The sequence below is a fragment of the Etheostoma cragini genome, chromosome 6, assembly GCF_013103735.1.
Source record: "Etheostoma cragini isolate CJK2018 chromosome 6, CSU_Ecrag_1.0, whole genome shotgun sequence".
Lineage (NCBI taxonomy): Eukaryota > Metazoa > Chordata > Actinopteri > Perciformes > Percidae > Etheostoma > Etheostoma cragini.
This window is the reverse complement of record NC_048412.1, coordinates 18,510,096-18,523,325: the sequence shown is the minus strand read 5'-3', so window position 1 is coordinate 18,523,325 and position 13,230 is coordinate 18,510,096. Positions and strand designations below refer to the sequence as shown.

General features: G+C 39.3%; 3 protein-coding genes across 6 annotated transcripts; 2 read left to right on the top strand and 1 right to left on the bottom strand.

Annotated features, from left to right (window-relative positions):
- Positions 1-210: 210 nt before the first annotated feature.
- isoc2 (isochorismatase domain containing 2) lies at positions 211-2,907 on the bottom strand. Of its 3 annotated transcripts, none has more exons than XM_034874360.1 (7): positions 2,702-2,907; positions 2,245-2,360; positions 1,692-1,816; positions 1,374-1,586; positions 1,002-1,072; positions 756-873; positions 211-380 (listed from the first exon to the last, which is right to left on the bottom strand). In XM_034874360.1, coding segments are annotated over exons 2-7 (594 nt in total). In that variant the 5' UTR covers positions 2,246-2,360; positions 2,702-2,907; the 3' UTR covers positions 211-314. The 3 variants fall into 3 exon arrangements, with proteins under 3 accessions (XP_034730251.1, XP_034730250.1, XP_034730249.1); XM_034874359.1 differs by lacking the exon at positions 2,702-2,907 and adding an exon at positions 2,499-2,659; XM_034874358.1 differs by lacking the exon at positions 2,702-2,907 and having other exon boundaries at positions 2,245-2,498.
- Positions 2,650-6,120, top strand: atg12 (ATG12 autophagy related 12 homolog (S. cerevisiae)). Its single transcript, XM_034874381.1, has 4 exons — positions 2,650-2,801; positions 4,305-4,441; positions 4,535-4,597; positions 5,902-6,120. Exons 1-4 carry the CDS (start codon positions 2,708-2,710, stop codon positions 5,959-5,961), a joined length of 354 nt encoding a protein of 117 aa, XP_034730272.1. The 5' UTR covers positions 2,650-2,707; the 3' UTR covers positions 5,962-6,120.
- Positions 6,121-6,258: 138 nt separating this feature from the next.
- On the top strand, positions 6,259-12,761 carry si:ch211-149k23.9 (germ cell-specific gene 1-like protein). 2 transcript variants are annotated; one of them, XM_034874292.1, is made up of 7 exons: positions 6,259-6,744; positions 7,772-8,847; positions 11,037-11,219; positions 11,405-11,452; positions 11,547-11,699; positions 11,826-11,937; positions 12,068-12,761. In XM_034874292.1, exons 2-7 carry the CDS (start codon positions 8,652-8,654, stop codon positions 12,438-12,440), a joined length of 1,065 nt encoding a protein of 354 aa, XP_034730183.1. In that variant the 5' UTR covers positions 6,259-6,744; positions 7,772-8,651; the 3' UTR covers positions 12,441-12,761. The 2 variants fall into 2 exon arrangements, with proteins under 2 accessions (XP_034730183.1, XP_034730184.1); XM_034874293.1 differs by having other exon boundaries at positions 6,259-6,490; positions 12,068-12,440.
- Positions 12,762-13,230: the final 469 nt, after the last annotated feature.

The window sequence follows — 13,230 nt, the reverse complement described above, 5'->3', positions numbered from 1 at the left end:
CTACTAACAGCTTGAAGTAGGAAGTTTCTGCAGCTGTGGGCTTACCAGAATATCTAAAGATCCTTTTGATATCCTGGAACAAGGTTGTTACAGCAACAACCTGTAAGTTAGGTTAGGTTAACTGTTCAGATCCAGAAATCGCTAAGGCCTTGTGCTATCAAACATCAAAACATGAGAGTTTGATTCAAAAACAAAGACACAAAAGCAGTACAGATTCATAGCAGCATCCCTTTATTGAAGCACTTCAACAGCGTGTTGGAAGCAGTGAAATTCTGTACAGTATTTCTGGGACAAAATGACAGGTGATGATCTCCCTACAGAGAGCTGAAGAAGGCGAGGAGGCCCGTGTCAGGGGATGGGTGGGCCAAAAGCTTCTGGACCTGTCAATAAAGAATTTACAGTTCATTTGTCACTTTCGTTACTTATGTGCATATACATATATGTATATAGCATACTCTGAATTAAGTCCATCTTGGCACGTTTGCAAGGGCAATATGGTAGCTCTCCAACTACCAGTAAATCCAATCTGGCACATTTGGGTTTGATCACTGCAGTATGAGGTGTCACCTAACACTAATGTAAGATCACTTGTAACTGGTCAACTGGTGTTAGCGATAAAGGTTTTAGGCAGTGTATTTTTGAAGCTGAAGCTGCAGTCTGTAGACTTTACAAATGGGTTATCTTTTCGCGTATACTGGCATTCATGACACATGTAAATCAACAAAAGTAACCCAGAAAGCAGCAGCGGTAAGCACCTGCTTGAAGTTGGGGTGTTTGGCATCTTGAACTAGCTGCAGCATAACAGCCTCTGTGGTGGTGAGGAATGCTCCGCTCTGCTTCAGTCGGGACAGAGCAAACAAACGGTCTGTCTGGCTTTGAAAGGGAGACACAAGAGTAGTAAGACATTTATACAGCTTTGGGACACACACATGAAGAAATTTATATTGTATGCAGTTGATAACAATGCTATATAGCGGGAAAAGCGTAGAATACATAGATACCTCCTGGATGAGACTGCATCAGCCACAATATGAACCTCCATTCCCTTTTCGAGCAGGTCATATGTTGTGCACTGTGGAAAACGCAAGAAGCAGAGGTCCTTATTCAGGACCTGAAGCACTGGGACATAACTACAAAACTACTTAATAACAGCATAACAGCTTAATAACCATCCGTCACATCATGACTGCTGTCATGGTCATTTATTACTGCAATAACTACTATGAGTAAAAGATGAACATGACTGTAAATGTAATGTATTCATTAATGGAAGCTTGCAACGAGCCAGGTGTATTTATGGTTTTGTCTATTATGCTGAGGCGTAAGTCATTTGTAAAGTTAAACTACAGAAACTGTCATGTGTGTGATCTTACTGCAATGCAGGCGTGTGCCTCTATTCCACACAGTATGGCCTGCTTGGGGTTCCCCAGGGTCTGCAGCTCCTTCTCAACCTCCTCTATCATCATGGTGAATGAAGTTTTAGCATGAGCTGTCAGGTCTTCTGCTCCCAGCTCTGGTACTGTGGGACCCAAGCCTCGAGGGTACTGCTCTGTCAAAATGGACGGGATGCCCAGAACACGACTAGCCTGTGAGAAGGAGGAGAAAAATAATGAATACTGAGAAAATTCATATCTGAGGCCGATAACTGGTATGACTGACACTAATGTAGTGTGATGGTGAGTATTTCCAACCTGGAGCAATCTGGCTGCATTGCTGACAATGTTGGTGAACTGGAAGATGTTGGGACGGAACTTCTCTTGCATGTCACACAGGAAAAGCACCGAATCATTGATAGAGAGCCTGCCAATTCTTGCCACTGCGAGAACCAGGTTACACAACACCAACACATTGTGTTCAGACACATTAAGGTACAAGTCCGCAGCTAGTGGTGGAGTTTTGGGGGTGACAGGCCACTGAACATTAAAATAACAGTAACTCAATCAACAATAACACCTGGGGAAATAAGCACTGCATATCATGTTTGCATTGTAGTTGCTACGTTTGAGCTTTCTTCTGAGCTTCAAATTATTATTTATTTATTTATTTTTTACATTGGTTCAATCTTCTAAAGGAGGAAACAGATTCCCTTTCCTTGTACAAAATATTTCCTTTAAGGAGTTTCACTGTCTTCATAACAATGAGACCAACTGGTATCATAGTTTAAAACGAATACATTGTAGCGAAATAGCGATGACTGCGATCCTAGATCATGTTGTCATTTTAAAGACAAGAAAGTTAACTTACTGTTTTTGCCTGAATGGTCCGATTGTGAGGAGGAGGACGAGGAGTGGGTTCAGGGACAGGTTCAACAGGACTGTAGCAAGTTCAGCTGCCAGGATAAATGGCCAATGTACCGCCCCCTGTGTAATTAGAAACCAAAAGAAAATGTACGTATACTTGCAAGTGAAAGAGGAAGAATGCGTTCAAATTCAACCAAAAACGGCAAAGGATTAACAGACAACAAACATCTGAGTCTGAACAAATATATTCCAACTGACCTAGCATTCAGCTAACTAAAGACAGAAGTTCATGTGTCTTTGATAAACGTAGCGCTGAAAGCGCATTGACCAATTGAATTACGTGTCTTAGTGATTGACGTTTTTGTAGCCAATAGCAGCCGCCGTTCGCCTTGCTAGCTCAGTGTGGGGGTGGGAACCTTGTATGGGTGGGAGCAACGAACTAACCAAAGCAAAGTGGTTACCTGAAGATGTCTGACAATGCAGAATGCCCAATAGAAACGCAAAAAGAGGAGTCGCAACCGCTGTCAGACGACGCGACGACAAATGATGATAAGAAAAAAAGTAAGAAAGTGTAATATATCGAATATTCGGCTCAATTAGTAAAAAATAACCATCTGTTTACGAGGACTAGTGCGAGAGGGTGCAATTCCGGGTGCATGACGTGAAAGACGGTTGACAGATATTTTGGCCAATAGGAATGCTAATTCTTTCTGTTTAGCCAATAAACGTTTAGCTTTTAACATGTGGTACTACCGGTTTGGATAATGCTAAAGTTAATGCTACAATTTATAAATGCAATATAAATCGTTTTGGTCTATTAGAATACATTTGTCAGAGAGTCTATTTCTATTATGTATCAACTATTTCATGATGGTGCCAATAGCACATCTTGTAACGTTATATAAGAATAGTTTGAGGCTAAAGTAACAAACAGTTAGCTTAAAATTCTGTCCCAGCCATAGCTATGGCCACAGCTAAGTTTATAAAAAATATCTTGTTTCATGTCTTGGGGTTTGAAATGCGTTTGTTCAGGAATTCAAGTTGAAAAACTGCCCTTTTCATTATTATGCTCCTTAGCTGTGTGAGATTGAATTCAAGGGTTGCTTTGTGTTTAAGAGTTATTTTTTGAAAACCTTGCCAAATAATTGTATTTTATATGAAGGCACAATTATGTTGTTTAAGTACAGTGTTCAAAACATCTGAGCAGCATAGAGTCGGAAATCTTTATTTTTAGTGAATAAGTAAATTTCTAAGGGATGCAAAGCTTTGCACCACCTATTTTTATTCATCAGAATCAGCTTTAAAGGCAAAGTGAGTGTAAAGAGATAACATGAAGGAATTTGACTTCGGCTTTTGGTTTCTCTCAAAGTACACACACAAATATAGACATACAGCTAACAACAACCCCAAAGCTAAAACTATTCACAGATATCATTTTGTATATCAGTGCGTTTATACATATACACATGCATATGCATACACATACGCAAGTGTATTATATATACACTTTTTATTAACATTTTAATACTTATTTATTCTCTTATATATATATATATACATATATATATATATATATATATATATATATATATGTATGTAAGAGAATAAATTCAAGCTAAGGTTTTTTTGTCATCAAGGCAAATGCTCGACAACAGTGAATCTCAAAGCTTACAAGTGCAACAAATACATTCATACATGGCAAATGTATTTCCCAATTGTACCAACAGGAAAGTAGTTCTACAATTCAAATAAATAAAGGGGAGCACGTTTTGCACCCAAGGAATTGTAGGCTATAATAACAAATTGTGCAAAAGCAGGTGTTCATTTTTTTAGTTTGTATGGTGTCGGCCCTTTAAAAAGCAATGTGATTCTGCAGTATTTCATCTACCTCATATTGGAAGTGCATCATAGTTTTTGTTTTTCCACTGTGGAATAGCGGTTATGTGTCACTGGATTTCTGGATCCAGAAATTACCCAGAACAATTCATGTTTGGATTTGCCCGTGCTAGTCTGAGTGGCGGGCGGCAACGGCACTTTAACTTTTTATTTTCTCCATTTCTATAGTTGATGTTCTGTTGAAGGCAGTGGGAGACACTCCTATAATGAAAACAAAGAAGTGGGCAGTGGACAGGGGAAGGACGGTACAGTCCCTGTCTCAGTTCATCTCTCGCTTCCTCAAGCTTGACAGCAGTGAACAACTGGTAAGGATGGCGTGTGTCTACTGGCTTGTTCACTTACGAAAATCATATATATCACTATATACACATAACTGCATCTGTTTTTTTTTTCTCCAGTTCATTTATGTTAACCAGTCTTTTGCCCCCTCACCGGATCAAGAAGTAGGAGTCCTCTTTGATGTAAGTACATATCTACTTAAAACAGATGCATGGAAGTTTATGCTAGTGATCTTAGTAGTAACTGTACCTGACACACAAACCTAAACCATGTCTTCAAATAAAATTGCAACATATGTACACACAAAAGACCGGGTTTATTCATGTTTACTACACTGCTTGCCAACAACAGATATTTAAATCTTGTTTTGTTGTGATTCAGTAATTGAAGCAAATATGCCCAGCCGTCAGTGATTACAGATGAGAACAAGAATATTATCACTAAATATTAACCTTTTATAGGATACATTATTATTCTTGTGATATTTAGAACACAGTATAACTAAATGTCTTTACTAGTGATGTTAAGGTCAGTGCCAACGCTTTGAAAAGTGTGTCGAGAAATACCTGAAGATTTCCGCAAAGTGCCTTTCGAGGCTTGTGTCTTTTAGACAAATGACATCATCAATAACATCCAAAGCCTTGCTGGCAGCCATACCATGTGACTGATTTATAAAGTGTTTTGAATCTACACGGTTGTATTCTACATCCATGATCTAGACGAGCACATTCACTGGCCTCTGCCCTGTTAAATCACTGCCACGTTCCAGTTTTAGAATACTTATATTATGACCAAAAGGTTTGATTTACACACGTTTGGTAGATGCATTCCTCTCAAGGAAATCTGTTTATGATACAGGTATGTTAATACCACCAGAAAATACACACCATATTGATATAAATGGATTACGTGGACATTTTTTTGTTCTTTGTTGTTATTTCTAAGTCTTTACTTGTGCAAAATACAGTCAAAAAACCCTCTTTGATACAGAGTATCACAGATCACATAGATCATCTGGATTATATCTGCCTCATTTACAGTCTTTGACCAACAGGTGGTATTGTGAGCAAATGAAGCCTTGTGGAATTAATTCTTTTGCGAACCAATTTGCTGGAAAGCTTCAGTGCTTCATGAGGCTTCATCTCGCCATCATTAGTCTTTAATGAAATAATAGCCTATGTCATTGGAATAACAAGTAAAAGGGTCATGTGAAGCTTTGGCCAGCAGAGGGAGCATTAAAAGGGAAGCTCCACGTCACAAAAGCAAAAAGCCCTAACCTTTGATCAGAATTACAGCAAAGATCTCAAAGTCCTGAATTCATATAGTTGACATCCCTCTTACTGCTCAATGGGTCAATATTAAATGAAATGTAACAGTTTACATTAGTTTTTTACACTGTCATTTTGGAAATGTACTGTGACATCACTTATCTGCCTTACTATTTTATTTAACATTTATCTTTGTCTTTTTTTCCTCTCTTTTCCAGTCTTTTGGCAGCGATGGCAAGCTGGTTTTATACTACTGTAAATCTCAAGCCTGGGGTTGAACTGCTTTCTTAAACTCCATTTCAGACCTCCCCCTTTCCTAAACTCATCCTCCAAACATGCACACAATGTTGTTTTTTCTTTGACTTCTTCTGTACATACATATTGTAAATAAATTATTGTGACTATGTAAAGCTCTTCCAACCTATTTTTTTTGGCATCACATTTGGCACCCAAAAATAAACACTCAACTTTGTGTGTGTGTGTGTGTGTGTGTGTGTATATGTGTGTGTGTGTGTGCGCGTCTTATCAGCTCTTTTGGTTTAATAATTTAATGTAATAAATGTTTTTGGGAGGTTAAAAGGGAACCACCTTTAATGAGGAACAGACACATGAAGAGAGGGGGCACTACAGTAGCAGATGGACTTAGAGGGATTACATGATTCACGATGGGTTTTGTGACATAAATTCCCAAGAAAGACAGAAAACAGTTGAGTTGCGTGGTAACCAGACGCTCAGTCGCTCCATCGATCTTGCATCTCCGTCTGACTATTGGTCAGGAGGATCAAAGGGAGGAGTACAGCTGGAGAAGTCAGGGTCACTGATGCTCATCCTGGAGGAGGGATAGTAGTGACAGATACAGAAAAAGATGAAGAGTGCAGTGACACGGAGATGAAGCAACTAAAATCAAGTTCTTAGAGACCTTTTTTATTAAGGGCTCTTGAACAAGACAGAGAGAACCAGAAGGACCAGAGGTATGGACGACAAGAAGTGGAAGTGTTTTACTGTGGTAGTTATCTCGTGTTTGACCTGAAATACTACAAAGGACGAGAAAAAGATCTTTGGTAGGTACTTGTCACTAATTATTTCAACATAAGGAGCTGAAAAGTTCATCAGAAAATTAATTGTTCAATTAATTGTTTTTTTCCATAAATCAGCCATTTTTACACATAAAAAAGACCAGTTGCTGGTTCAAGCTTGCCAAATATGGGAATATGATGCTTTTCTTTTTCATTATTGATGGGGAAAAGGAGGAACTTTGGACTGATGTTCAGATAAAACAAGTAATATCAAGATTTTACCTTGCATATACAACATGAATGAGGCAAATGTGTGTCCAGTTTACAGGACTCACAGCTACTTAATATTTGTCAAGATGACTGTTAATCTGAAAAACAATAACTTATTTTGATCAAGGTTAATTCTAGCAAAAACTACACATTAGCCTGTATCGTATTTGTTCATGCTGAACTTACATTTGTCACAGTGTACGTTATGTTTAATATGTTATGTGTGAACTGAAGAGTAATTTTTATTCAGAAGAAATGGGCTTGGAGTGTCTCATTGGAGGAAATAATGGTGATAATATCAGATGATAAACATAGTTCAGTTCATTGGAAAGCTATGCACATGTAATTATCTTTGTCTTTATCATTTCAGCAATCACAAAGCATTTATGCTGGCCTTATTCTTTGGACAATGAACATCTTGCAGAGATTGTACAAATCCTTTTAAAGATACAGTAAAATGTACAGATTGTAGTTTTTTTGTCAATATGTTGCAACAATTTCTTATTCAATTCTTTTTTCTTTCCAGAGCTGTTACTCAATGTTCTTCTGTCAGCATTATTTAGATTCTAGAAACCAACATGCGGATTTAGCTATAGGGGCTGTTGGCTGACCGGGAGATATTACATGAGAAAGACAGCCAACATGTTCAGAATGCACTTCACACTAAAACACACCTAATACAAACAGATTAAATAAGATTGTCAGGGATTACTTGCCGAAATTTCATTTAGATCTGTGGTTTATCCATAATTTCATCAAAAAAAGTAATCTTTTGTTATTGTCTGTCTTGTCCTCCATTTAGGGTCCAGCAGTGGAGTTCACAGTGAGTGGCAGGGTCGGGCCTGAGTGTGTTAACCAGGGAGCAGGAATATATTAGCCCAAGTCACATGATAGCAGATTTGACTTATTCTTCCATAACCCTGCGGACATATGTGACCTCAGGCAGTTTTTTAACTCTAACTGACATTCAACAAAGTTCGGTGTCCCCATATGTACATCCTGATTTTAGCCTTTATGTTTTCCATTCAACAATTTAATGTCACTTTCTTGCCAGGTGATGAATTGAGTTTAAGGATGCTCTTTATCTCCTCTTTACAACTTTTAATGATAAATTCTAGTATTGTTTTAAAATGTTTTTAATCTTGGTACGATCACACTGATCTCTTAAGAACACACACAAAGGGTCTACAAGCACTGAGGTCAGAGGATGTATGGCTACATCAGTTACCACATGGATCAATAGCAGGATTTCACATTAAAACTGTCTGGTCAGCATACTGTTATGTCCTTGCATTTCTCCTGGAGTGAACCAATGTCCACCTAAATCCCCTCTTGTTAATTTTTTGTTTCATCTGTCCTTTCCTATGTGTATCAACTTCAGAGCACCTTATCCGACTCCCACCCCTCACGCTCTCTTTATATTTCTCTCTGTTAATCACACTGACTTTACAGTATCGCTTTGTCAGATGTGTTTTGTCTACTGTTACATTTATCTTTTGCTTTCCATTTAAACCTGGCAGGGCATCGCCTCTTTAAACCACCCCGAAACATCTGTCCTGCCCCCTCGGTTCTGTGACTGTACCTTCTGTCCTGTTTATCCTCTTCCCACGTGTGCCTTACTCTCTCCTCCCTCTCTCTCTTCTCTCTGGCCTCCCCCTGCCTCTCTCTTCACCTGTGTGGCCATGCTGGAGCGTATGTCCCGTCGCTCTCGCTCCCTGCTCTCCCTGACCTTGACCACTCTGGCTCTGGCCCTCTCCATTCTGGCACTGTGCACCTCCTACTGGTGTGAGGGCACCCACAAGGTGGTCAAGCCCCTTTGCCTGTCGCCCGTTAAAATGAAGAACTGTGGTCAGAACAACAGCGAGCCTTACACCACAGGTAGATCGTCTTTCACCTCTCCACATCAGATGTTGTTTTTGGTTATGTTTTGTGCAGCTTTGTTGTGCTTCCTATGACCTTATTATTTGTCTTCATGTTTTTTTCTATGTATACTGTGTCTGTGATTGATCTTTTACTGTTATTGGCAAATACACACTTTAAATTACATTTATTGTAATATTCACTGAGGAGCATCTTCCCATTTTCGCATCATATGTAGTCAGTAAGTATGGTTGTCAAATACAGTTAGTGGAATGAAAAGTACATTTTCCTCTGAAATGTAGTAAAGTAAAAATATAAAGTAGCATACAGTAAAAGACTCAAGTACAAGTACCTCAACATTTTTCTTAAGTAAAGTATGTTTTGTTCCACACTGGTGAATAGGAGTTTTTCAAAATATTAAGCTTTGAGCTGGCCTATAGCAAAAGAAGACGATACTAAACTACAAAAACATTGCACAATGATTAATCCTGATATCTGCTGCAACACGTTCACAGCCATAACTGTCATCCTAGTCAGGTGATGTTTTCCTGGCATTAGCTATTTTGCAATAGTCAGGTATAATTTGAATGTTGCAACATTGTAACTGACCAAGTACAACCCATCATTGCCGCAGGTTACTCTCAGCAGGATAATTGTTGTTTTAAGATGCTTTACAACATCACATGACTAATTTTAGATGTTTGTATAATTTATGTTCTGGTAAAAATCGAACTTATTGTCTACTTACAAGCTTCTTCTGGACTTTTCAACTACATCTCCCGGCCTTTATCATCAGCAAATGCTATTGTGTACAGCAGATCAAGTACACTAATCAAACTCTGTGAGATGTACATTGAAAGCTCTTTCCAATGGAAAAGTGAGTAGGTGGACTTTAAGTTAAGATTCATTTGACAAGAATGAGCAGTCTCCACGATGCTTGTTGAGGCATCATGGACCAAAATGTTTATCTGTTAAGTAAGTGTACATACATTCATACATACATTATGTCACATCTTTGTTTGAGTTTCTGTGCATCTGGCCGCTTTGTGATTGTGCATTATCTCATAAGGCTGTCAAAATGTGCCGATGATATAAAATGCAGCGTTCTCACATTGACTTCACAAAAGCGTGGCCTTGATATTTGAACCTGATTACAGGTTATAAGTACTGTACTTCTTGATCTTTGCACTTTTGTCACTGCACAACAGCCAATACCTCAAACTAATCTGATTGGATAAACTGACAGGCTTCTCCTCACGTGATTGTCCTTGGTTTGGTGTTTTTTAATCTCTATTTGCCCATACCTTAGTCCCACAGTGAACATAATTGTGGCTTAGTATTAATCTGCAGGGTGTGAGGGTAGATCCCAAAGGTTTATTGGTTTATGGAGGAGAGTGCATTGTCTGCTCCCAGGTTTTTATTTTCTCAACAGATACGTTTAATCGACAATGAGACTAACAGCTCTTACTGCATAAAAGAATCATTTTTCCATCACTACGTGTACTTTGTGTACTTGTACAGCAAGATCTACATTAACAATGGTGGATTTGAGTCTCACTTATGCTTCTAAGCTTGATTTACAAACACACACATGTGGGATAACAAGGGTTTGGCTAAAAAGCCTGCATGTGACCAGAAAACACAGACACATGATACATTTGAGGCTGTGGTGTGAATCACGGATTTTTTTTGTGCTCACTTCATTCTAAAGCACATACTTTTTTTTTTAAATGACCAATAATTTCACATCGACACACCTGCATGAAAGTGTGTGTTTGTCATTGAATTCTACTCTGTGACTTTTTGGTGCATGAGTTGATTTGCATTATGCACTTCTGTGTGTGTTTGTGCATCTACTTGCTTGCACATGTATATACTGTATGTTCATGGTTTTTATTTTCCCTGAGGGGATCAGTTGTTGATGCTAGTACCTATATGCGGGTCCTGTTCTTGCATAGTATTGCTCCTGTATATGTGGCTTTTCTTCCCACATTCTAAAGAAATGCACGTCTGTATTGGATTGGAGTATAGATGGACAACAGATATGTGCGAGTATAAATGTGTTGGAGCCTCTATGTCTAAAGAGCTGATCCACCCTGTGCACTGTTGGATCCTGCCACTTACTCCATTATCATTACAGGAATTAGTGATACAAAGACATAACTAAAATATTCTTCTGATTGTCTTCCTCTTGTGCTGTCACACAGAGAGTCCCACACAGAACCCCTTCAACCGCACACTGTCTCCAGCCAGGAGGGACGAGCTGGCCAAGATCAGACAGAGGCAGCTGGCCAACGCAGTTCAGTACATCTGGGAGACGGGAGAAGACAAGTTTGCTTTTAGATATTTCCACACTGGTTTTTGGGAAAGTTGCGAGAAACACAGCGATGGTAAGGCCACAAAACACACGTCCAAACACATAAACACACTTGCATTTTGTCACAATAATAGTAATGTTAGTAGATTTTTAAAGGTTTGTTTCATTCCCAGCTCTTGGATAAAATCTTCTCATTTATATTTCAAGAATAATGTGTTCTGTTTTCATTTTGTTAATTTCTGTAAATTTGGTTGGCAGGGGAGAAATGTCGAAGCTTTATAGAGTTAACACCTGGAGAAACGCAAGGTTAGTTGTGTATAAGCCAAAATATAAAAACCATGACATTTTTTTTATGTGGAGGCATGTGTGTCAATTGTGTAAAAATTGTCAAATGTTGCAGGTGTGCTCTGGCTGTCAGTTATTTCAGAGTTTACGTACATTGGCCTGTTGGGGATGGGATTCTTACTGATGTGGCTGGAAGTTTTGTGTTCCCATAAAGAGATGCACTCACTAAAAATCAATGCCTATGCAGCTATCTGTACTGTGTTATCAGGTGAGACTCAGCGTCATTCCTTCCCTAACTTTACAACCACCATCTCCATATATCATTCTTTATTAGCATGGTCATCTTTCTTGGTTCAGTCTGCTTTTAATTTGTTTCACCCCTCATGGACTGTAGGTCTTCTTGGGATGGTGGCCCATATGATGTTCACTACAGTATTTCAGATGACAGTCATTGTGGGCCCCAAAGACTGGAGGCCACAGTCCTGGGACTACGGCTGGTCTTTTGCGTAGGTGGCTGCTCTTTAGAGATCCAAGTTTATGTGTTTAAAGCATGTACATATAATATTGGTTGTTAACAGGCTATGATGACATGTTTCTTTTCTCTCTCTAATGATCCTAAATCTCCTCTGTTCCCAGTCTTGCCTGGGTGTCCTTTAGTTGCTGTATGGGGGCTGCTGTGGTCACCCTCAACTCCTACACAAAGACCATCATCGAGCTCCGTCGCAGACAAAGGCTCCGTTTGGAGGAAGCAAGAAACGCCACTCATGCTCCTTCCTATGATGAGGTCGTTCCAGGGGGCGGGCTCTATTCTGTCAGTGGCCTGTTGCAGTGTCCAGACGGCATGATTGATGTAGCGTGGGCCCCGAATGGTAGTGTGGTTGGAGTAGGAAATGGGGATGTACCGACGCTGGTTTTGGTAGGAGGCTGTGGGCCAGAGGGGTGTGAAGACTGTGAGAGAGAGATGGATGAGATGGATGAGGCCATGGACCGAGTTGATTCACCTTGTTAGGAGATCTTTTGTATCCATCAACTTACAAGGGCTGAAAAACTGAAAAAGAAAAGACTGTCACCGTGCTGGAGAAGGATCAATGGGAGCAAACATATGCTGTTTTTATTTTCTTTGACTTTCAGTGAAGTTGGGACATACTAATTTGCGCTTGGCTTGAATGCCAGTGAAATCAACACATTATACTGTAAAGACTACAATGTATGAATATGTCACACTGGCATGCAAGACTGCATGTTTTACGAGTATTTCTCAGTGCCTCATGGTAGGAAAGTAAATGTGTGTCTATTTCTGTAAAGATATATGAATTTAATTATAACTTAATTACTTAATTGTTTATATTTCAACATGCAATGTGTTCACCACAAGTTATATCAATGATCATTTCACTGCCTAGATGGGGTGGATGTTTCTTCTGCTGATACCTAAAAAGGTCAGCCTGTCCTTTCTCATTTATCTTAGTGGGCCATTCAACATTGTTAGGATTTTTTCAAGCTCTTTTCTTGCTTGTGACAAACTTTTGATGCAATGCATGTAGACCAGAGGCTGAAACAAACACAGTCGAACTGCAGATGCACAGACAAACCCATACGATAGACACAGATAGTGATAGAAAGATTACAGAGATTTTGAAAAGTCTGCTCTCTGATGTTAAACAGAAGATTATGTGTAAACCAGTAATCCTGAGTTGGATGGAAATGAAGGAGAAATAGAGTGAGGAAGGATGGAGAGATGGAGGGCATGCAAAGGGATGGAGCAGGGGAGCGGGCTGTGGGGGGTTAGAACAAAAGTT